Source organism: Triturus cristatus, chromosome 2_1, assembly GCF_964204655.1.
Source record: "Triturus cristatus chromosome 2_1, aTriCri1.1, whole genome shotgun sequence".
Lineage (NCBI taxonomy): Eukaryota > Metazoa > Chordata > Amphibia > Caudata > Salamandridae > Triturus > Triturus cristatus.
The window spans coordinates 32805369-32829561 of record NC_140581.1 but is presented as its reverse complement, the minus strand read 5'-3'; the positions used below and the strand labels follow the sequence as shown (position 1 = coordinate 32829561).

At 47.3% G+C, this 24193-nt stretch overlaps 1 protein-coding gene across 2 annotated transcripts in view; it reads left to right on the top strand.

Annotated features, from left to right (window-relative positions):
* Positions 1 to 24193, top strand: part of LOC146863655 (long-chain-fatty-acid--CoA ligase ACSBG2-like) — a 797459-nt gene that overhangs the window by 755242 nt on the left and 18024 nt on the right. For both annotated transcript variants that reach the window (XM_085627744.1, XM_085627747.1), the window contains one exon: positions 17291 to 17430. In XM_085627744.1, the coding sequence (XP_085483870.1) occupies positions 17291 to 17430 (140 nt within the window). The remainder of the gene's footprint in view (positions 1 to 17290; positions 17431 to 24193) is intronic.

The window sequence follows — 24193 nt, the reverse complement described above, 5'->3', positions numbered from 1 at the left end:
CCGGGGAAGTGTAGTGCAGGTGTTCACGGACAACACCACCGCCATGTGGTATTGCAACAAAGAGGGCGGGGTGGGGTCGTGGACCCTTTGTCAGGAGGCTCTGGGCCTCTGGACATGGCTGGAACATCAGGGCATCACCCTGGTGGTTCAACATCTGGCAGGCTCTCTGAACGCCAGAGCAGGCAAACTCAGCCGCTGGTGCATGATGGATCACGAATGGCGTCTCAACTCTGACGTGGCGCAAGGCCTCTTTCGGCAGTGGGGAGAGCCTTGGTTAGATCTATTCGCCACCGAAGAGAACGCGCAATGTCAGCAGTTCTGCACGTTGGAGTTTCCAAGGCGGTACTTGCTCGGAGACGCTTTTCGTCGCGAGTGGAGTTGCGGTCTGTTGTACGCCTTTCCGCCTATACCACTTCTGCCCAGAGTGCTGAAGAAGATCAGGTGTGACCGGGCCCAAGTCATCCTGGTGGCTCCGGATTGGGCACGAAGATACTGGTATCCCGAGCTACTGAGTCTATCGCTCGATCCCCCGATCCGACTGCCTCTTCAGGAGGACCTTCTGTCGCAGCAGCAGGGGACGGTCCTCCACCCGAACCTGTCCAGCCTCCACCTCCATGCGTGGAGATTGAGCGGTGGCAGTTGATGCCATTTGACTTGCCTCCTGAAGTCTGTAATGTTGTTCTGGCAGCCAGGCGTCCCTCCACAAAATCGGTATACGCCTGCAGGTGGAACAAATATGTTGCATGGTGCACAGCAAAGGCTGTGGATCCCCTTTCTGCCCCTCTTTGAGGTTCTCCTCTTTCTTCTTTCCCTGGCCCAGCAGGGCTCTGCTCTGGGCACCCTTAAGGGTTATCTTTCAGCTATTTCTGCTTTCTTACGGCTTCCTGATCAGCCTTCTCTTTTCAAATCCTGTTTCTCGATTCTTTAAGGGCATTACTCACATGTTTCCTCCTGTCCCTTTCGTAATGCCGCAGTGGGATTTGAATCTAGTATTGACCTATCTGATGTGCGCTCCCTTTGAGCCACTTCATAATTGTCCCCTTCGTCTTCTGACTCTTAAGACTGCTTTCCTGGTTGCCATCACCTCTGCTAGAAGGGTGAGTGAGCTCCAGGCTCTCTTCTAAGCCTCCTTTCCTTTCTGTCCATCCGGACAAAGTTGTTCTCAGGACCCGTCCTTCCTTTGTCCCTAAGGTGGTAACTGCCTTTCACATCGGACAGTCTGTTACACTGCCCACCTTCTTTCTGCCTCCGCATCCCTCGAAAGAGGAAGAGAAGCTCCACCGTCTAGACCCAAAACGGGCGCTGTCCTTCTATCTGGATCGCACCAAACAGTTCTGGGTGGACGACCAACTCTTTGTTGGCTACGTGGGCTTTAAGAAGGGGCGCGCGGTGCACAAGCGAACCATCTCTCGGTGGGTCGTTTTGTGTATCAAGGCCTGTTATTCCTTAGCTAAAAAGGAACCTCCTGTAGGGCTGACGGCCCATTCCACTCGGGCCACAGCGGCGACCACTGCCCTGGACTGGGGAGTCCCCTTGCAGGACATTTGTCAGGCAGCAACGTGGGCCTCACTGCACACGTTTGCCAAACATTATTGCCTGGACAGCCAAGTCCGGAGAGACGGCTTCTTTGGCTGTTCTGTTCTCCAGGACTTTCTGGTGTGATCTTGGTTCGCAGACCCACCACCGAGGTTGGTATTGCTGGGGTATCTATTCTAAGGTAAGGAATCTTAACTAACGTGTTTCTTTCAGATGAACAAGTTACTTACCTTCGGTAACGATATATCTGTAAGAAACATTAGTTAGATTCCTCACCGCCCCACCCATCCTCCCCGTTCTGCGAACCGATATTTCGGGTTGAGGTCATCCCTTTCAGGGCCCTAGAATTTTTGGCACCAGTGTCGGTCTCTTGCATGGCTCTGCGTTCCTGGCGCGGAAAGCTATGCACAAGAACTGACGTCCGTGCGCGAGGGCGGCATCTAAGTAATCCGACGTCATCACGACGCCGATGACGGATGCGGAGCTGCAGACGATGCCTAGCGACGCGCAAGGGTATTGCTGACGAAAAATCCTTCCGGATCCAGCCTGACGCCTGGGGATATTCTAAGGTGAGGAATCTAACTAATGTTTCTTACAGATATATCCTTACCGAAGGTAAGTAACTTGTTCTTCTATACTATTGACTATAGGGGCCCAAAAGAGGAAAAGGCACTTTGCAACATCCTCAAATTGCTGTGCGGCTGTATCTGTCTGATCTACATCCTTCGGCTCAAGAAACCTTTTTATCCGTGATAAGTGAATGCTCCTACGCTGCAACTGATGAGCTCTGTGATAATTGGATGGAGCAACATACACGGGGGGAAGGAGAAAAGAGAGAACATCTACCCGACCAACCTCTTGGAAGCCATACATAAGCGTGGGATCTGCAGACAAAATAAACATTGGGGGGTGGAATTAAGGGTGGACTATCGGTCGTTCTCCATTCATATGTGAAATTGCATCTGCTCTTCCCTACCACTACCTTCCCCGCCCCCTGGACACAGAAACTAGCTGTTGTGTTGGGTAAACCACATTAACCACGAAACTTTTTCCCTGCAGGTAATTACAACGCGGTCGTTACAATGATTGTAATTCTGCATACCATTACTCCACGAGTCGAAACGACTTGCGGGGGGGGGGGGAGAAGAAGATGATGGATTTAAAATACAACACCTTCCCTACTGTCCGCACAGACTGGAGTTGGAATAGTAAATTTTACTATTCCAACATCCAGCACACCCCCTCCGCAAGTCGTTGTTACGACTCGCGGGGTAATGTTATGCAGAATTACAACGCGGTCGTTGTAATGACTGCGTTGTAATTCCCTGCGGGGAAAAAGACTGCGTGATAACGAGATATATTCGTTGTTGATCACCAACACTGGCATTGACTTGTCCTCAGTAACATTATGAGCCTGGAAAGACTGGAAATACTCAAACGTGTTAAACCCCTGAAAATCAGCCATTTCTATTTGAAGCCATGTCTCATTCTTTACAGTTTTATGTGTTCATACAAGACTTTAAAAACGTTCTACTAAACATCTCCTGTCCTGCCAGTCCTCCGAGAGGAACCCTATGATGTAGGGAGTGGGGAATTTTGTTGCACCATGCTAAGCAGTTCGAACCAGCCCTCACAACTAGGAATGTATGACAACGGCATGGACAACCAATTTTCAACTTTGTGAGTCACTGAGGGAAGCAATCCACAAACCCAGCAATTTGTTGTGTTGGTCACATTGTGAACTTGATGCAACATTTGCACGAAAACATTTTCAGTGTAAAACAACCTATGCATTGCCTTGTGAGGAGCCAAAGTGACAAAAACATGCTTGGGGGTGGGGGAGGAGTCGTTGTACCAACCAAAGGATGTACTGGATATGTCTCCTCCAGGAACCATGTTATTCCAAGTATCGTTGTTAGAGAAATCACAGCGATCACTGCAAAAACTATTTTACTCTTTGTAGACCAACCAGACCAATTCCGCTCTAAACGGGGTGCTGCAAATAGCTGTTCCTCCTCCTCAATAGGTCGACCAAATGAATGCGTTGAGACAAGAGGTATATAATGAAACTGAAAGTGGGTATCAATGTTCCCAGTGTCCTTCAGAGCCTCACTGGCAGGCTCCTATTGTTCAATGCTGGCCCTCTTTAACACCGGCGGTGGAGCTGCTCAGTCTAGCTTGGATTCATATCCCACGTTGCAGGGTAATGTACTCCCCTCCTGGATAGCACATCCAACTTACCCCGTACAATGTCCGGAACAGTGCACCAATCTCGTCCCTACCTAAACTAACACCGTTGGTACTACAGCAGAGTACGCCCTAACTTGCACAGTCCATCCCTAACTAATCCGACTTTTCCTTTGGTGCACTATTCCTCCGTTGAGGGCGTAAATTGTACCTAGCTACTCCAGGCACAGAGAGGTAATTGAAAAGGGGGTCAGGCTCAGAGGCGTCAATAGGAAGGGTCTCCGACACTGAGGGGCAAGCTGGAGAAGGCTCTGACTCGATAGCTCTGATCTCAGGGGGTTTCGCCACATTCAACACCATCATTCTCCTGGTCAGTTTTGGTCCATATGAGCTTGGCATCGGAGAAAGGAACGAATCGCGGGACTTGTTCGCACTCAGAGTTCGCTATTACATCCCTCACCCACTTGTTGTAGGGTAAGGGCAGGGGTACTTTGCGGCAGTGCGAGGAATGAGTCCTGTTCTTTCGACTGTTGACTTTTATGGCTGTGCGGGTTGCGAGGAAGTTCTGAATGGTCCTGTCCAGCGAGGCTCCAGACTTTACTTCCGCTGGAATCATTTGACCATCACAGTCGCCAGGCCGTATATCATGTCTGGGCCCCTCAGCTACAGGCGGGAAGCTTTCATGATTCTGTTGGTGAATAGAATGCAAACTTTGTTAATTGATAGAGGTAATCTGTCAATAGGGGGTACTCTATCTCCGAAAACCGATGCGATCGCGGCACACCCCAGACATTTGCCGGGCACCCGAACACGACTTTGTAGTTTGACAATCCTGTTCTAGAATAAGCTGCCATTCTCGTGGACAAGAGAGCTAGTGGTAAAGCATCTGACCATTTTAGTCCTGTTGACTCCTGAATCTTTGCCAACTTCAGGTTTAGAGTACCGTTGTACTTCTCAACCAAACCTGCTGACTGCGGATGGTTTGAGGCATGAAACTTCTACTTTATGTGCCGACCATCACAGATTAGCTGTATGACCCTGGCATTAAAATGACTTCCGTTATCACTCAAGATCAAGCGAGGCAAACCGAAATGAGGGAAGAACTCTTTGAGGAGTACCTTTGCCATTGCCAGGGCTGTGTTCTCTTTAGTGGGGTAAGCCTCACCCCATTTACTGAATGCACAGACCACTACCAACACGTACTTCATGTTATTGACCCTATCTAACGCGATGTAATCAAGCTGGAAGACCACAAAAGGAAATGTAGGTGGTGCAAAATTTCTAGGTGCTGTCGGGGTACCTTTCCCAGGGTTGTGCATCATGCACACCATGCAATACTTCACTAAATGGGCAGGAGTCTTGGATAGTAGTAGTAGTAGTAGATATTTATTAAGCGTATATTTCACCCTTGGGTCTCATAGCGCTTTGCCAACACAGAAAATTAGAGGGAGAAAACAGATTAAAATAACCATGTTTTAAGATCTTTGCGAAATTTTTTATGGTTGGTTTCCTGGTGAAGTCATAGCGGCAGTGAGTTCCATAGTTCCGGTGCAGTTTTAGAAAAGGACCTGTCCCTATTTTTTACAGTCCGAACCTTGGTGATCCTCAACAAGTATTTGAGCGGAGGGAGCGCCCTGACTGATATTTAACCAATTTCTTAGGATATGTTCTCTTTCAGCCATACAGGGTCTAACAACCTGCAAATACCCTTAGCACTAATATGGGCTGGGCCTTTGGAACTACAGGAAGAACATAGGCATCTGGCAACATCCATCTTTGCTTCCCTGATTTATCAATCCAGCATCCCTCATCATTCAGACTTGCTGTACTTTCTTGTCACACTGCCAACTCCTCTATTGTGGCCCCACTTAACATTTTCTAGGGTGTCCTCAAACATAGTAACCTCGGGCACCCACCTAGCGGGACCTGCTACAAACCTTCTTTTCATCTTGGTTCGGGCTGTCTCCTTAGCTGCCTGATCTGCAAACGCATTACCCTTACCTACATCATCAGTAAACTTCCTGTGAGTGCTACACTTTGCTATGGCCAATTTCTTGGGGGAGTGTCAAAGCCAACAAAAGCCTATATATGAGCTGGCCATACTGGATTTTGGTCCCGTGGGAAGTAAGGAACCCTCTCTGCCCAGAGCTGCCCAAAATTATAGGAGACTTCAAAGGCGTACTGACTGTCCTTATAAATATTGACAGTCAGGCCCTCACTCAACTCGCATGCGCGAATAAGGGCTGCTAACTCAGCTGCTTGGGTGGACTGATAGGGAACTTGTGATGTCTCAACCACTGTGTGTAGTGTAGTGATTGCATATGCTGCAGTGGTAATGCCATCTGGTAATTTGAAACAAGAGCCATCGACATACAGTACCCTTTGGGGGTCAGATACAGGGAACATCAGTCCGGTTTACCCGTCCCTTCATCTCTTCCTCCGTTTGAAAAATGCAATCTTGTATGTCAGTTTCCTCATGTTCAGAAGGGAGGGGTAGTAACTTTGCTGAATTCAGAGTGGCACAGCGTTTGATCGTGATATGCTTTTGGAAGAGCGTTGGTTCGTTACCGGTCAGATGTGCACTGCTAAGGTGCTGCGTCTTTGTCTTACTCAAAAGTATATCCACAGCATGGGGTACCTTAACTGTTACGTCGGTATTTAGTAAGAGCCTTGCCGATTGTCTGATAGATGGCCACAGTCACGACCACACTTCGACAGCTCGGGAGGGCTCTTGCGACGGGGTCAAGCAGAGCAGAGAAGTAAGCACACAGCTGGTGCTTATCTCCAAATTTTTTGCGTTAAAATAAAAAGCGTACAACCAGCTGTCTCGTGTATGTACACCACAAACTGGTTGGCATAGTTAGGAGTACCCAGTACAGGTGGTGAGCAAAGCCCAACCTTCAGTTGCTCAAAATCATGCTGACATTCAGGCGTCCAAGGCAGGGGTTCATGCACATCTTTAGTTGTTAATGCGAGCAGAGGTTTTGTTTGTAGGGAATAGTTAGGGATCCATTGGCTACAATAGGAGGTAATGCCAATAAAAGTGTGCACATCTTTCTGAGATTGATGAAGGGGCATTTTAACAAAGATACTGATGCGTTCTGGAGTCAATCTCCTACCTCCTTCGACAGTAGGTGACCTAGATTGGTGACTTCCTGTCGACAATATTGACATTTTGAAAGGGAGACTTTGACCATGGTGGGCTAGATGAAGCAACAATTTCACTGTACTATCTTTGCAACCTTGATCCGTGTCGGAAGCAATGAGAAGATCATCAACGTACTGAAGCAATACATTACCTGTAGGGAGCGATAAGGAATCCACCTGACCTTTTAATGCCTCAGTATAGATAGTCGGACTCTCTGTGTACCATTGGGGAGTGCAACAGAAGGTATAGTTTCTACCAGCTAGGGAGCTAGGTTAAATCCCAAAAGATACCTACTGTCAGGATGAAAGGAATGCTAAATAATGTTTTTTCCAGGTCAATGATAGAAAAGAAATTAGCAGAAGAAGGGATCATAGTCAAGAGTGTCGTAATGTCCGGAACTACTGGAAACTGGGGAACTACAATCTTGTTAACTTCGCGCAAATCAATCACAAAATGGTAAACATCTGCATTGTCCTCAGAGGGACCCGAGGGTGCCTTTGTGAGTATTGGAAGAATAGGGCTATTGCAAATATGAGCAGTCGTCTCTTCAATCACTCTTTTCTCAATCAACCTGCACAATCCGTAACAAAGCTCGCTCACCAGCCTGCAGTATTTTGTACTGAGGGATGCCAGCCAAAATAGCATTGTCCTTAACAGTAATGGAAACGGGCGGTATCTGTAACAGTCCAACATCTGTGTCGCCCGCTGCCCACAGAGTGGATGGTACATCTTTAAATTCTATAGGCGCATCTTTGGACAAACACTGCTTAGCGCGGACTACATCTGGGCCAATGGTCATGTAAACACCTTCCGGGAAACAATGAATGGTGGCATGCAGCTTCTTTAACAAATCCAAGCCCATTAATTTTCTCCGCAATTGGATGTCAGCAAGAACGGCGAATCCACAGTGAAAGGACCAATAGTCAACACAGGTTTGGAAATAGGGCTTACTACCGGTACACCAGAAAATCCTACCGAAACATTCTGGCCAGACAGAGCTGCCCCAGGGACCAAGGAATGAGAAATAGAGCTGTTCATTGCACCTGTATCTACCAAAAACTCCTTCGCTGAACCATACACATCCGCACTAACGTACGGACCACGTCGATCTACAGGTATCGAAACTGGTCCTCTCACTTTGTCCATGGCTGTCCTAGCTGCAAGACATCCTTGTCACCTCATCCATGTCATAATCATCATAATACTGTCGTCCTCGGGGGTCATTAAAATAATTCTGGTCAAAGCGACCCTGCAATATCTCAGCATTCTGAACCCTAACCTGACCACCTGCACCCCGGCCATGAGAAACCTGGGCTCTGGGGGCTGTCACCTTCTGTAGAAGTACAGGACACTCGCTACACCAGTTTCCTTCTTCTTTGTGATACGCACACAGATTCGGCCCTACAGGTGCAGCATTCCTGCTCGTATAGGGAAGCTGCCGAGCCGGACCACCATCACCGCGTCCTCTACTATTTCCCCCGAATGCCTGCTGTAACAACACCTTAGTCTTCAAACTCTTTGTGCTTATTCTCCTTCTCCCCATGCTCAATACTGCGCCATGTTCAAAATAACAGAAGGGGAAGATGTGGACCATGTGCTTTCAGAAGCCTGTAATCGTGTCACAATTTCAGATAGCAAATTCGTGACAAACCTATTAACAAACAACCTGACACCACCCTCCACAGACAAATCCTGCCCACTAAAATCCAGAAACGCCCCCTCAAACCGAGGGAAAAAATCAGACACACATCTTTTTGACAAGCCGATAGCTTGTCCCAGTCAACCTTGCTCAGTGGAATAAGAGTGCACTAAGTAACATATTGGCCTGGCAAAGCAAGTATCTCTGCCCTATGCTTTTCACCTGGCTTCCTCTCCTTCTCCCAATCTTTAATTTGATCCCATGTACCTCCCACTTCTGCGACATTATCCTCTGTTTGCGCCTGTCTCCAAATATCCACGGGGACCCCTCAGTAGATGCTTTAATCCGGTAATGACCATTCAGGACTGTGGATTGATTGACCGACAACTTAGTGGCAATTTCTATGTGAGAGGTGGGTATCAATGTGGCCTTAAATGCGTAGTGCTACAATAGTGCAACGGGGGGGTGTTACACAGTTTAAGTTTGTTTCTTTTTGAAAATCTCTATTCTAAATGTCAATGCAATTATCTTGTACATTTCACTGAAGCAGAAGGCATCTGGGTTACAGTGCCCTGCATTTTATTTGATGGGTGCGTCATAAGTATAAGGGCTGGGGAAAGACGCTGAAGCAATAGGTGTGGCAGAGGTACTAACAGTCTCGCCACAGACGGCGAAGACCGCAATAGGACAGGGGGTGCTGAAGCCAAAAGAGTCTAATCAGTAGTAGCAGGAGTAGAGATGGAAGAACTAGGTGGCTGGGCCTGTGGGGGAAGAGCAGGATATATCCTCTGCGGGGCATATGGGGGTGGGGGTCTAGTATCTAACAATTTCTCCCCAAAACATCCTTTTCCTCCCGGGCCACATAAGACCCGTCAACCTTCAGTCGAAACCTCCTTTCAGCACTCTCAATTCCTACCTCTTGCCTCTTTATCATGCGCCACAGCTTTTTGAGTCAATGTTTTCGTTCTCTCCCTCCAGGCCTCTTTTCCTGCTTTAATTCGCCTCGGTTTAGTCTCTCTCTTCCAAGTTCGAAGAGAATCAAACATAAACTGCCTACTTCGTTTCTCAAACAATTTGTCCTGCAAAACAAATTATTTTTTGTTCATCAAAAGTGCCAGTCAGCAGCCACTGCAACTTGGCATCGTCCCTTGTATATTTGTGCCATAGCGTACTAAACATAATAGGACCAAGGCCATGCTTCACATACATGTAAAAATTTGGGGTGCCTTTCGGAGGCACTAATGGCTGAACTTCTTCCAATCGAGCATCAGCAGAACAGCAGCAAGAAACCCAAAACTTAGTGCAACTGGTCATTTTCAAAAGTAAGCCAAATTCACGAAGTTGCCTGGCAAAGTGCTCCCGGACACTTTGCACCAAAGCGGTCTTCAGAACCGCACCAAATCCAAAAGCGGTCTTCATACCGCACCAATACAAACCAAAATGGTACCATATCCAAGTACAAACCAAAGCAAACTCACCTGGTGCACCGCAGGCCAAGCAAATTTACTCTCCACTGCGACTAGTCAGACCAAACGGTCAGATCCAAGGGTTTTGTCGTTAAGGACCCCAGCAGAGAGAATCACTGGGCGAGGCACCGACTGTAGGAAGGTGGAATCTGACTGCATGGTTGCACCCACTTTTGTCCTGGTGTTTTGATGGTTTTGACTTAGACTAGGGACCTGAATAGCAGGTTCCCAGCCAAACTATCTGCTTGCTCTCTCAATTTATTGCATGTACTTTAGGTACTCCACAGATTGGATCCTGAGGTACCCTTGTGAGTCCCTAGTATATGGTATGTACCCAGGGCATAGGTACCCCAGAGGCCTACCAGGGGCTGAAGCATGTATTATGCCACCCCTGGAAAGCCACCCAAAATGACACCACAGGTCTGCTACTGCAGCCTGGGTAAGGTGGTGCATGCACCCCTTACTGTGATCTAGGTTACATACATATATATACATATATACATATATATATATTCACTGAAAAAACCATAGGTTTCACACGTTATAGTTAGCTGTACATTTTATTGATAAAAAACCAATGAAATTCCCCCGTTATAGTTACTGTAGGCAACTATAACTCACGCGACCGTAATCCTCTGCTGATGCTAATACTGTATTTAGACACTTATTTGCCCATGTCTTCTTCCATTAAATTTTAGCTATACATATATTACAAATATTTTTTTTTCATAAAGACACATATGTCATCGGCAGAGGATTACGGTCGCGTGAGTTATAGTTGCCTACAGTAACTATAACGGGGGAATTTCATTGGTTTTTTTATCAGTAAGATGTACAGCTAACTATAACATGTGTGAAACCTATGGTTTTTTCAGTGAATTAGTACGGTTTTTTAAATGCTAACTTACTTTACGCCATTCGTGGCGTGCGCGCCCAGTTAACGCAGTTCGTTCCGTGCGCGCACCGTGCGCGCACAGTGAGCACGCGGTGTGCTTCGCGCACCGCGCGCCCACTTTACGCAGTTAGTGCCATGCACGCACGGTGGTCACGCGGTGCGCTGCGCGCACCGCGTGCCCACATTATGCGGGATGGGCCATGTACGCACGATGCGCTTCGCGCACCGTGCGCAAATGGGGGACATATTATGCGCATCGTTGTGAAATGTTTTGTTTATTAGTTTCATTTGTTTGATATGCCATGCACAAATGGTGCCCTTAGGGCACCATTTGCACTTGGGGTGGGGAGAGTGTGGATAATTTTTTTTTTTTAAACCAATTTTTACCGTACGCGTACGGTAAGCGTAATCGGTGATTTTTCGAAAAAAAAAAAAAATATTATCTCAATAAACTGCTCCTTTACACATTTTTGGGCTTCATTTATGCTGCCCCACTCAGAGTGCGAGAGAGAAAATGGCGGCCGCCGCTTCCTGGTTTCGGCCGATTCGAATGTTTACTAAGATCTAAGAGCCAATCAGAATCGCGCTCGCGCACGCCACCGTACGCGTACGGTAAGCGCACCGTAAGCGCACCGTAAGCTGGCTCAGATATATATTGATTTAAAGGCTATTTTCTCAGAATCTACTGAACAGATTTACACCAAACCTACAAAAGGCACTTCCTTGACCTGAGGACTACCTCTCTGCCAAATTTCTAGTAATTCTGTTCAGCCGTTCGGGCTGTAGCTGTGTCTAAATGTCCTATGGAAAAATGCATGGGAAAAACGCGTTTTGGGACCCCCCTTTTATCTCAGCCCCCGCTTGACGAATCCCCCCGAGACTTTAAGGGTAGGAGCGGAGTGTAGCGCCCCACCTATTTTGAAATATTCGCGAGGATTCGTCGACCGGCGCCAAAGTTATTCAAAATAGAATGTTGCGGATTTCCTATGGAAACGTGGTCCTAACTATAACTACCTACTGGCGACCGCCAGTAGGTAATATATAGAGATATATAGAGATATATTTCAAACAAATGCCACTCGTGCTGCTCAACTCCTTGCGTGACGGGTGCTTTCCTTCGTGCAAGTGGCATGCACGCTATGAATGATCCATCAACAATGTCCCACATCGGAGAACCTACACGGAGCACTCTTGGGTCTGGAAAACCTTTATTTCACCCAACATGACGCGTTTCGTCAATCCGACTTTTTCAAATGCTGTTCGGAGTAAAGGAATCTCTGGCATTTTCAGTGTCTTTTAAGGCTAACATTGGGCTCCTCCCGCACAATTTCAGCGAAGGAGGACTGCACTTGCAAGCAATTCCTCCTAATTGGTCATGGCTGCCATCTTAGTGTGCACCGCTTTTGGAATACCCTGGTGGTATTTTCTTTGAGATGGTTATACTTTGTTGTAAACTTCCATTCGATGATGGGTGGAGGGGGTGCCCACTTCAACAATCTCACCTTGCCACAGCGATGTGTTTGTTTCGGATGCCCAAATTCGATGCATCAGCCCATTCGTCAACCTGCTTCGAAGTTATTGGAAAATTCTGTAATTAACACCCTATCATGTAGTCATGAACCAACTCTGTTGGCGTTCGGAGACCCTTCTCTGATGCTGTTTGTATTGCAGCCTGACCATATAATCTTGTGCATTATAACCTCGCGGTAAATGCTAACTTTGGGATGGCTGCACAGTAACATGTTGTGTTTGGTGTCAAACACTTTGGAATCCTATCCCCCTGCCAGTTCTGGCGGCGGGGGTAGAATTCCACCCTTCTAGAGGGAGAGACATGTACCCACTGGTATACCCGGTTGAAACTTAATAGAGCCCTGGCATCAGAAAATGGATGCTGCAGCCACAGACACAGGTCTGGCCTCCAACAAACTCCAGCAGGGGAAGCCTGGACAATGGGTTTCCAGTCACAGGGAGGTGTAACCACCTCCCAGACAGGCTTATGTGTATTGGGGCTGGGTGGGAGCACTCTCTGAGTGCTTTGAAGTCCTGCACTGGGGGCTAATTTGGTGTCCCTGTGCATACTCCAGCTCAGACCGGTTCAGGGGCTCCCAGCCCCTGCTCTGGTGCGAAACTGGACAAAGGAAATGGGTGCAGCCACCCCTCTTTCCAAACCCTCCCATAGGTGGGTCCCCTGAGCTAGTCCAACCCCTTCCTTAGGTAGGAACCTCTGTAACCAGGACTTTAGATATCCCTGGACGAAACGCTGAAGCTGAATCCTGGAACTTCGACGCTCTGCTAAAGACTAGAGGACTGAAGAACTCTCCCTTGGGGTCAATGAGTGACTCCCCTGCTTGGCAGGCACCAACGAAGCAATTTGCCGGTCTGCATTTTCGAAGCTCCTGCAGGACTCCGAAATATTTGCAGCCCAGGAAGAGGATTTCCAGACATCTCGCAGGCCGACCCGAGTCCCCAGGAAATGTGAGACCAGCAGCCCTCGCGTGTTATGTGGAACTGGAACTCCTGGTCACCATGCACTTTTGCAAGTGCATTGACTTCTCGACGTCTCTTGAAGTCGTTCTTGGGATTATTTGTAGCCCCCCACCTCGAGCATAGAATCCACCGAAGATTGTCGGCCTAGTGACCCGTGGGCCGCCATTTTGTGTTTCGTCTCGAGGTCCGTTCGCGATCCCTGGTCTGTCAACTGGTGGGTCCCTGAGGGGGTAACTTGGAATTTCCTTGGGCTTCCCTGGTTGCTCCAGGCGTTCCCCGACTCCCTACCAAGTGGTGAGTCCCTCAGACCTTGCTGGCCTGCGTGGGTTGCTGTTGCCAAGGCTTGTTGTGTCCAATTTGGGCACCAACGCTGCAGCACTCTACATCCTTCGTGGGACAGCTCGAATCCAGCTCCTGGTCGTCCTTGACGCCTCCTGGTCCTCGTGGCTGAAGAGTCCAGCTTCACCTTCTTCACCCGAAATCACCCGACATCTGTGGGCATCTGCCTATTGCCTTCCTGGTCACTGGCTAGTGACCCAGACTCTTTCCCCTCTGCTTTCAGGTTCTTCATCTTCGATCCAGGCTTGGATCTCTTCGGGACACTTCGCATCTTCACGGCAGCAGCACTTCTTCGCCAGCTCCCATTGAAATTGACGACGCAACCTGACACCATTTGACACCTATGCACCCAGCTTCCCTGGGTGAGGTAACACAAGTACTCCGGTGCTCCCGTGTGTGCAAGCCCTTGAACTTCCTAAGTCCAAGAGGGTTTGGTCCTGACTCATTTCAAAGTGTCCCTAATCTTTAAAAATCTAACCACTACTTTCCCCATAGAAGCTAACGGGAGCTCGCGGCTGTGTTCACCCACTGCACACGGCCCGTGGGTCCCCTGTGTCACTACCTTGGGTGGTTCCTTGGGGTCCCATTGTTTCTACAGGCTCTAGACCTTGTCTAATTAAGTTGTGGTTCTTATACCACTATTTTAGTATATGGTTTGGCTCGCCCCTAGGGCCTGACGTGTATTTGTGCTATTTTACTGTAATATTTGAAGTGTAACTTATGTGTTTTGACCTCTAGTCTCATAAAGAGTCTAGGAGGGTGTGTTTAGAAATACATACATATATTTTATATATATACACCTGGTGTGGATATCTTTCATTTAGGCATTCAAGAGATTATAGACTGGTAAAACAAGCTGCTTTACATTCCTTCAAGACTTAGCCTGAAGGCTGTTCTCCATAGCTACCGCTAGGATAGCTATCAATAAAGGTTGTCTTTAAGCTATAACCAATAAGGGGTTGTTTGGACTGATACAGGGTGCCCACTAGAACTAGTGGACAGCATATATCAGGCCACCTTCTCACACAGACTGAGCAGCTGCGAGTTCAGGACTCCCTCATGCAGGGGTCCGACCCGACAATGGCCCTGACATCACCCGTCCGCAGGCAAGGATGGGCCACCCGATGGGGCCCCATGTTGGGGCACCAACTGAAGGAAGTGACCCGCTCCGGGTCACTCGCGACCTCCTCTCAGCCTTCCATACAAATGAAGAGTCTGTCAGACAGAGAATACAAACCAAGTATGTTTATTTTAGGTACACTATAGCGGAGTCCTGTCTGCCCAGTCACTTGGGGTCCTGCAGAGGGAACTGACATCAGAACTTATAGTATTACATTATGTAGGATTCAGAATCCGTAAAACACGCCCAAACTGGAAAATTCCAGTTGGGACCAGCTACACAATGAAGGTAGAGAAAGTTTTGATCCTGAGGCTGGGCACACACTATCTGTGTGCCAAGGTCTCTCTGCCTTCACCCATAGCCTAGCTAGTGGGAGCTGGCTTCTATCCCGTGAGAAAGGTATGCGCTTACAATATATTCATTAGTACAGCGAGGCCCAACCTTGAGAGACTGAGGAAGAACACATCACGGCTGCTTCTAGCAGAGCAGAGTAGAGAATAAGTCACGATCGTGACACAACATGGCTGCTTAACATAAAATGGTATTTCGTCCACAGCCCAAGTGTTTTGTGACCCTTTCCTGCTTGTCTGTGCTAAATTTCGCCTTAAAGTTGTGGTAGCAAAGATTACTGCAACTGAGGCATTGATGCTACCAGAGTGTACTGGAAGGTTTATTGCTTGAACTATCTGGTTGCAAATGTAGTAATTGTATTGGCACTTGTATAGCGCATGGCTACCCAGAGGCATCCCAGCGCTGTGATATGTTGCTGTGGGCGCCGATCTTTAGGGGATAAGCCAGGTCTTGAGTTGTTTCCGGAATTTTAGATGGATCGGTTCCCTCCGTAGATGTAGCGGGAGGTCATTCCAGAGTTTGGTGACATTTAGCGAGAAGAGCCTTCCGCCACTTCTCGCCTTCTTGATCCTGGGAACCATCTCAAGATGGAGCTTATTGGAGCGAAGTTTCCTATTAGCCCTATAAGGGCGGATCATGGCGTTTGTAATTATAGGCTTTCCTTCATTCAGTGCCTTATGGGCTATACAGAGCCTTAAAGTGTATTCTCTCCTGTACTGTGAGCCAGTGGAGAGCATGTAAAGGTCTAGCTGAACATCGGTTAGGGGTGTCAGTAAGCATCCTTGCCGCGCAATTCTGCACTACCTGCAGTTTTAAGATCACCTCCTTTGGGGCGGCTAAATACAGAGCATTTCCGTAATCAAGTCTGGACAAAATAAGAGCCTGGATCATTAGTCTTCTTGCGATCGGAGGTAGGAGTGAAAGGATTTTGCGAATGATTCTCAGTAAACTAGCATAGAGCGGCCGTTTTCCTTGCCTGTGCTTTAAAGGTAAGTAATTAATATTGAAGTCAATATAAACAATGTTGTATCCTTTACATGCATTTGTTCCTCCGGACTCCAATCCCACGCTGATAGGCATATGCTGCTGTTCAATTGAGAAATCTTGAGCTGCACCTTGGGTTCCATCACAACTGCAGTGGCCTAGTGTCAGCTTGGGGTAAAGAGCTGGATAGAAGTGTGGAAGAAGCCACAGCTGAGTGCGTACAACGGAGACAAGAAACACTGCAGCAGTGAACGGAGCAGTGTGACTGTTAAAGTGCAGTGATCCAGGTAGTGTAATGAGCAGGGCAGGTTGGGCACAGATCAGCATAGGGTAGGTAGTGCGATGTGGTTGAGGCATTGGTGAAGTCGGTGTCCTAGTAGGTCAAGGTTTAGTTTGTGCATATTGCTTGGTTATGCTTGAAAAGAAAGGTCTTTCTTGGGTAAGACTAATTTGTCTAGATGTCCTCCCAAACTATCTCAAGTGCAAGGGTTCAGTGATTCGTTTTAGTAGTAAGTGGGGCAGACCTAGCACTCGTCTATGGAATCAGGGACTGGTGTTTATCAGACTTGGACCCAGAGCAAAAGAAAACAAAGAAGAGAAAAAGTTGAAATTGATAAAGAAATAAACAACCTCAAACAGTAGGCATTGAACTGTAGATCGGTGCCATGAGGTGGTCTCAAGATTAGATAGCCTTGGTATTTGGTTACCCCAGCACTTGGCAGAAGCCTTCTAAAGAACAGATGTGGCCCCTGCACTGCTTTCACTGCCAGGTGTTGGTGATGTGCTCTGGATGGTATGTACTGGTTGCTGGCAGTGTCTGTTTCCACCTAAAAGGTGATGAGACCTCAAGGAGACCATGAGTGTTCAAACTGGTTTACAATATTTGCAGTGAGTTGTGTAGAACAGTGGGTGCATGCTCCAGTTTATGCACACTAAGGGGCAACTTGGGTACAGCACACTCGAGTGGGCCTAGAGTGCCCTTGTCTTGAATAAATCCTGTAATGTTTGCTATGCTGATGAGTCGAGGACTCGGTTGAACATGCAAAGGCACAACTAAAATGCCCTAAATGCGCACAAATTACACTGAAAACCAAATCCTTGATTGGATTCCCACTCCATGTTATCTCATTGGTTCCAGAACTTATCATCACAGCTGGAGGTGAGAACATTCCTCCAATCCCAATCGAGGATGCAGTAAAGGAAGAGCTACCGATCATCGGCAATGCAATGCTGATTGGGGACAAGATGAAGTTCCTGTCTATGCTGCTTACGCTGAAGGTAAGTGGAAGTGTTCGCATGCATCTTCTGTATCACTTACAGATCCAGGCACAGCTCATTGAATGTACAAGTGACTTCTTCCAGGAGCGACTGAGCAGAAGCCCAGACTGCTCCTGGCATTCAAACGATCACGTGCATGGTCAAGGCACCACCCTATCTTAGCAGCTGTCCTGATCAGTTGGTATTCATTCTCCGTAGGATCATGATCACGTAACTAGTACTGAAATCCCTACCATTCATGACGCGGCATCTACAGTCATTGCCTTAATCAAATAAATGGTCCCTCTTCAGTTACTTTTGTAACTCCATTTGGTCATGAACCTTAAGGCAATGCCTCTAGAAAGTGGAACTAGAGTCACCTGCCTTTTTCAGCTTCTCCTTCTGGTTGTTCTCCAGGCCATTTTATAGATGAGCCTATTACTAGTGAACTTGAGAGCTTAGACCCTGAAAAACCTGTTTCTGATGGATACTACGAACAGGAGATCTGGAACATTCTTTCCACAAGCTCCTGCATTCTCACATGGTGACTCTGTACCACCCCGGAAAGGACTGTGCGGAGCTGCATAGAAGTGCCACCCTTTCACTCAAAAGTTCATTCCTTTCTGCGTCCTACGAAAACAGTGTCAAAGCACAGATTGAGATTGCACGCAGATTACGGACCCCAGAAAGGCCACTTCTTGCTTCTGATAAAAGTCCAAACCAGGATAAAATGATGAAGCAGGGCTTATTCGCATCCTGGCACTCGATGAGGGCGTCGAGATAAGTCGCAACCCTTCACAATCCCTGGAATCTGAGCTAATTCGGCAGCCGGTCCTGCATACCTGCAGATTCTCGGCCTTCATTGACCCTAAATAGGCCTTCAAAGAAGTAATGTCTCAGATCTTCGGTGCACTTCTGGATCCTTCTGGGGCGCCTTCGGGCCCTAGGGAGCCACAGGGCTGTCTACCACTGGCATGTCTGCTCTAAAGCCAGGGCCTGAACCAACTCTGTTACAGTCGGCACCCAGATCCACACCTGTTCTTTCCATTCTCACCTCGATAGAAAATCTGGTCCCAATTCTTTGACCCGAGATGGCGTCTGCCTAATCTCAACCAATATTGCTCTTGGATCGCAGAAGCACAACTATTTGTCATACAAGCGGACTCATGGGGGTTTCTAGAGGAGGTTCCGTTCCTGCTTTGGCTTTGACCCAGTGCAAGAGGTGACATAGGTTCCACAAAAAAGTGATGAGGGGGCAGGGCATGGATTCTGTTCCCCTCACTGTACTGGTGCCAGTAGGCTAGATGCACCCCCAAAACAGAGCTATGTTCACCACTTGGACCGTCTGTTTAGAAAAGTGCTGTTTGCTTTGGTGGTTTGAAAGCGACTGAGGGACTAAAGTAAGTTGCCCACCATTAGGACAAAATAAACTTGCTGACTAAAATCCTTTATACATAGCCCACCTGATCTGGGCTACTGCTTCTGTTTAATAAAACCCTTACGCATACTCTCACAGCGACCTGAGCTCAGCAGTGTTCATCTCTGCCACTCATTCCACCCATGGTTTGACAACATACATCTGCCTCTGAGCCGGACTTCTTTACAAAACATCCACCATCTGAGAGGCAGACCCTCCAAGCCTCAACACGTAGGGTCAACCTTTACAGGCGATGCCCCAGCGAAGGAATCAAGAATTTATGCCTTTTTGAAGAGGCTGTTCTTCGGCCAGTTTAGCCCTTGGATCTGTGAATGCAGTTTGCTTACTATGTTGCCAGAGGCCTTCTTGGGATGCGCTCAGAGATCATCATGCTTGTGGTCCCAGAGCATCTCAAGGCCTTGCTAGACTAGACCTATTCATGGCAGCCAAGGTGCTGTTTTTCATGCTCTGGGCTGGCCTGAACATGACAATGTAGGGACAGGGCTATTCGCACTAGTGTCATGCTTAGAAGACAGGCCTGGATGCGGTCACCTGGATTTTCTGGGGACTTGCAGCATTTTCCATGCATATGCCCTTTGATTCCTCCAGGCTAACGAGAAGGCGGATTCGACCCCAGAATGGTTCAAAGATGGCCGCTGTATGTTCCATTGGCGTATCCATGCCACCGAGACACATTGTCCACAAATTCAGAGGCTGGTCCATGAGCTAGCTCACAAACGACGACCCTCGCAGCCTGCTGTACAGCAGCGGATCCACTCTTACAGAATGTAAGCATGGCGGGATCTGTGCACCTCAGTAGGGAAAGCATTCGTCCAGCTTCGCTCCCAGGCCATCCCTGTATGACTGCAGTGGCCCATGACATGCCCACCTCCTCACCGGCTGGAGTCATCACATCAGACCAATGGGTCTTCAATCCTCACGAAAGGCCATGCTGCGGCTTTTACTTTCGCTCTACATCATCTTACCCCAAACCAAAACACGTTTGGCAAGAACAGTGAAGAATCCTGGTGCATTGTTTACAAAACACTGTGATTGGGATAGCTCCGATGTGTTCTAATGAATAGTGGTATGGCTTTATCAACTGAAGGTTGCACTGTGAATTAATGAGAAGTTACATTAATATACTGTGTTTTTTTTTATCCGGAATTTGATTTGCATTATGGATTTTATGTGCCTGGCCATCAATAAATAAAACAAGCATTGGGAATGCAATAGCCCTCACCTTTGTTTAAGTTAAAGCATTTGCTTTGCTAATGGTATTGTATTTTATCTATATATTATTGAGTGTATTATTGAGTCTATTTGGTTTCCTCTCTCTTTTCTATATATTCTTCTTTCTATCCGAACTCTTGCAGCATGTTTACCACGTCCTCTTGTTTTAACTGGGCCTTAGTAACAAGACCGTTGATTGTCAACGTTTACTTTTTGATCCCCGTCCAATGCTAGAGTCCAACCTGCATCTGACTTATTGTAACCCTTTAAGAAACAACTGTTTGCCGATATCTGGGGTTTAACATCCTTAAGTAGGGTTTACCAGCGCCATACAAATAAGCAGCTGTGTAAGATGGATGTTTACGAGACTCCTGAGGCATGTGGGTTCTTAATGATATGGAGTCCCACTAAACCCAGTCCTTTTGGCAAAGCTACAAGCGTAGTCCATTTATAATACAGAACCGCACATGTTTGAGAAAACATGACTTTGGTTCAACTAGAGTACATCCCGACTACAGGAGAGCCCCGATATTTCATAAAAGCCCACTGCAATTGGTTTAAGGACTAAAATCTATGGGCCTGATCAAAGGGGCGATGTCTTTTTATCCATCTTGCTTGCTAGAACGTATGTTTCAGAAAACACCGTTTTTTTAAATCAACACTACCCTTGCAATAGTAGCGCATGTCCTTTCTTAATTCGGTAACTAGTGATGCTGCAACCCAACTTAGTATATTATCCAGCCCAGTAAGCAGTCAGTCTGGCCCGCCAAACCAATCCTAGTTAATAGGTTGCAGACGAGTGGTGGGAAACGCACTACATGGCCGATCTTTCCCTGGGTGCTGTGCTGCCAGGGATTGAATAGCTACACAATTACTATACACTGGACCATGCAGTCTATGTATTCCCCACAGGCATAAACAGACAAGTGGAGTAACATTAAATTTAACCCTAAACACCCATTTAAAAGCCCCCTGCGCCGAAGGTACAACGCTTTTTCCCATGTTAAAAGTGCCGCACCTGCGGCGTAAGGGTCTTGCAAATAAGCCTCCTAGTATATGCACCTCGGTTTTACGTTGGTAGTTTTCGGGGGTAGTGGAATGAGCTAGAGTTGATGGGTCAGTGAGGGCTTTATTTTACCAGCACCGACAGATCACTTTATTGTTCAGAATAATAATGTTTATATATAGCGCCTTTGTCCTTAACGCTGTAAACGAGAGGTGTTACTATCATTATTGGTATTCACACTAGGATTCACACTTATCAGCAAATCACCCATGCAGTTTTTTTCCGGTGAGCTTTCAGCTCACTGAGCCACCCTGAAAGAGACGGGTACCATTCAGACCCGAATGACCAGTTTCATTTAGATTTACTCAGTCATTTCACGCTAGCCCCGAGGCTTTTGAATTGGACAACAGCCCTCTATGACCCCGGCGACCTTTCACATCCGAATAAACGCCAAGATGCCCTAAGCCTTTCAGGTGAGGCGCTGAGCTTCTTTTGAGAGCACTTGAGTAGACCTGCTGGCAGGTTGAAGTCACTCGAGCATGCGCAGAACGGTGCAGGCATCTCCAGGGTTCACCGGGGAAGCTTTCGATCGTGTTTAACTGCGCTGAAGCCCTCAGAAATGTTGCGCTCCTCTGAGTCTTTCAGTTAGAGGGCCCAGATTTTGAAAAACAAAAATCGGGACAACCCATACATATACACAGAAGTAGGACTACAATGTGGCAAGTAGCAAAGGGCACAGAATGGGTTAACTCAGAGCAAACATCTCATCAACCGAGAAAACAAACACAATAAGACACCACGAAGAATTAAGCGCTTCGTTTACACATAGCATCATTTGTTTAACAAGGTTGCGTTACAGATGAGGGCTGTCACTAATCACGCGGCCCGCTCTGAAAATCGGAACAGTTGCTGAATTTACTGGAATTTGCCAGGAAAGATGTTAAAACTTGGGTTTGCACCAGAAGATTCGGAACACCGGGTTACGGCCACCCCTCTTTTAAGGTAACATTTGGAACACTGGCTGTATGAACGCGAACGCCCCCATTCCCGCCCCACCCAAGCACACCCAGAGTATACACCAGAGCAACCCGGCTCAAGTCTGCGTTTTTAGGTTTCGCATGAGCTATCGTGTAAGCAATGCTCTGCAAGACATTTAGTAAGGGGCTTTTGAAAGTGCTCCAAAAGGCTGCAGGCGGATCAGGTACAGTGCATGTGCGCCGGGTGCGCGCACCATTTGTCAGCCTGCGTGATCACTTTTGCGGCCTCTTTGATGTTCTCAGTGAGCCGCGCAGCCACTGAACATCAAAGCGGCCGCAAAAGTACACCCCATTTGCCAGCCTGCGTGCCTCTCTCTGCCTTAGTGCGCACGACGTGCCCTACCCCCCTCACTTATCCCACTTCCCGCTTGTTTTGAGGGGAGACTCCTGCTTTTTAAGCTAATATTTCCCTAAATTCCCCTACTAGGTGTTGTCAGATGTTGGCACGTATGCCACTCATCCCTCCCCCTTTTTTAATTCTTCTGCCAGCCTCATGTGACCAGCGGTGCCCCTTTTCTCATCTACCATTATTGTGCTGCCCCCCCCCCCCCCCCCCCCCCGCTCTACTCGGTATCCGTCCTTCCAACGGGTTCGGGGGATTCCCCTCCTCTAGCGGGACCAGGGGGCGTGGCTCTTAACACGCAGTCGATGATAGTGCTACCAACTGGTGCCTTCCTGCTGATGCAGCGCTGCGTCCAGCCGCTTCGGGGCGCTTGAAGCAACGAGGACGTCTGCGCTCCTTACAAGACCAACCCCTTGCTGGGACACAGGTCAGCGACTTAGCAGTACAATTAAATGCATTGAAGGCAAAAAGCTTAAACCTTTAAACCTCAACGTTTTTGCTTTCTGGCGGTTAGAAGAGCTGTGTCGTCTAATTATTTATTTTGGGGTGTGAACTAGACGCACCACCCATGTTTATTAAGAGGATGGTGATAGACACATGATTGGTTTTCTGTCAAAACGTTTTTTAATACCTATATTGACTAATATTTTCAAATTTTTATTCCACTGGTTTCCGTTGCTCGAATAGCGCTTGCGGCGCAATCCGATTAAGTCACGGTCAGGGCTGCCATCTTGGTATGTCCGGAGAGGTGAGAGCTGTACCTTGGGCGCATCACTCAATCATGCCTCGGGCCTCACTAGCGTACCCCTCCGCGCTGCCCTTTTAACATCATTGTTTAATGTGTCTTTCGTGCAAGTGATCTTCTTTGTTTAATTTAAATTTCTGTTTAAAGCAGACCTATTTTAATGTAAATATTAATCAGGTATTCATTATTTTTAGTGTACCTACTTTCATTATTTTAGCATATATAATTCTTTTAACTACATTGGCTTACGTATGTAATAGGTAAATTTTGAATCATTTTTTTTTTTACATTTAATTTTTTAATTTTCTTTTAATATACAGTTTCTATTTAAATTACATGACTATTATTGCGGCTGTTGGGTGTTTGCTTTGTGTTGTCTTCCACAATCTCCTGCATCCGCTTTTTCCTTCTCTCTCCACTCCTTTGCGTTCCTTTCTTATGCTTCTCTCTCATCTTTTCTGCACCCTCCTCTTTTCTGCACCCGCCTCTTTTTCTTGGTCTCCGCCCTCTTCTTTCTGTAACGTCTTCCTACCCCCACTCGTTTCCTAGCTCGCTTCCTTCTTTGCATAATTACTTTCTCTTCAGCTTTCTTCTCTGCTTCCTTCTACTGTACTTATGCACTATTCCTTGAATTTTCTTGCGTTCGACCCAGTTTCCTATTTTAATCCCATCCACTGTCTTTTTACTTCCCTTCTTTATTACTTTATTATTTTCCCTACTGGCTTCTGCTGTACCCTAGACACTGCCCACCCTCTGATTTCTTACTCGTTCCTATTGCCTCGCGGAATCTCTCTTCTATCCATCTGGCTTCTTCCGGTTTTCTTTCTTCGCATCTTTTTATTTATTTATTTGCGAGTTTATACCGCGCTGGAATCGACTCCTGAAGGAGTATCTCCGCGCCTTTGGCCAACCATAATACAAGAAAAGAGTCCAAGCAGTAGATCATGTTAATTTTGAAATAGATACGTTTTTAAATGTTTCCTGAAAGGAAGGTGATCATCAC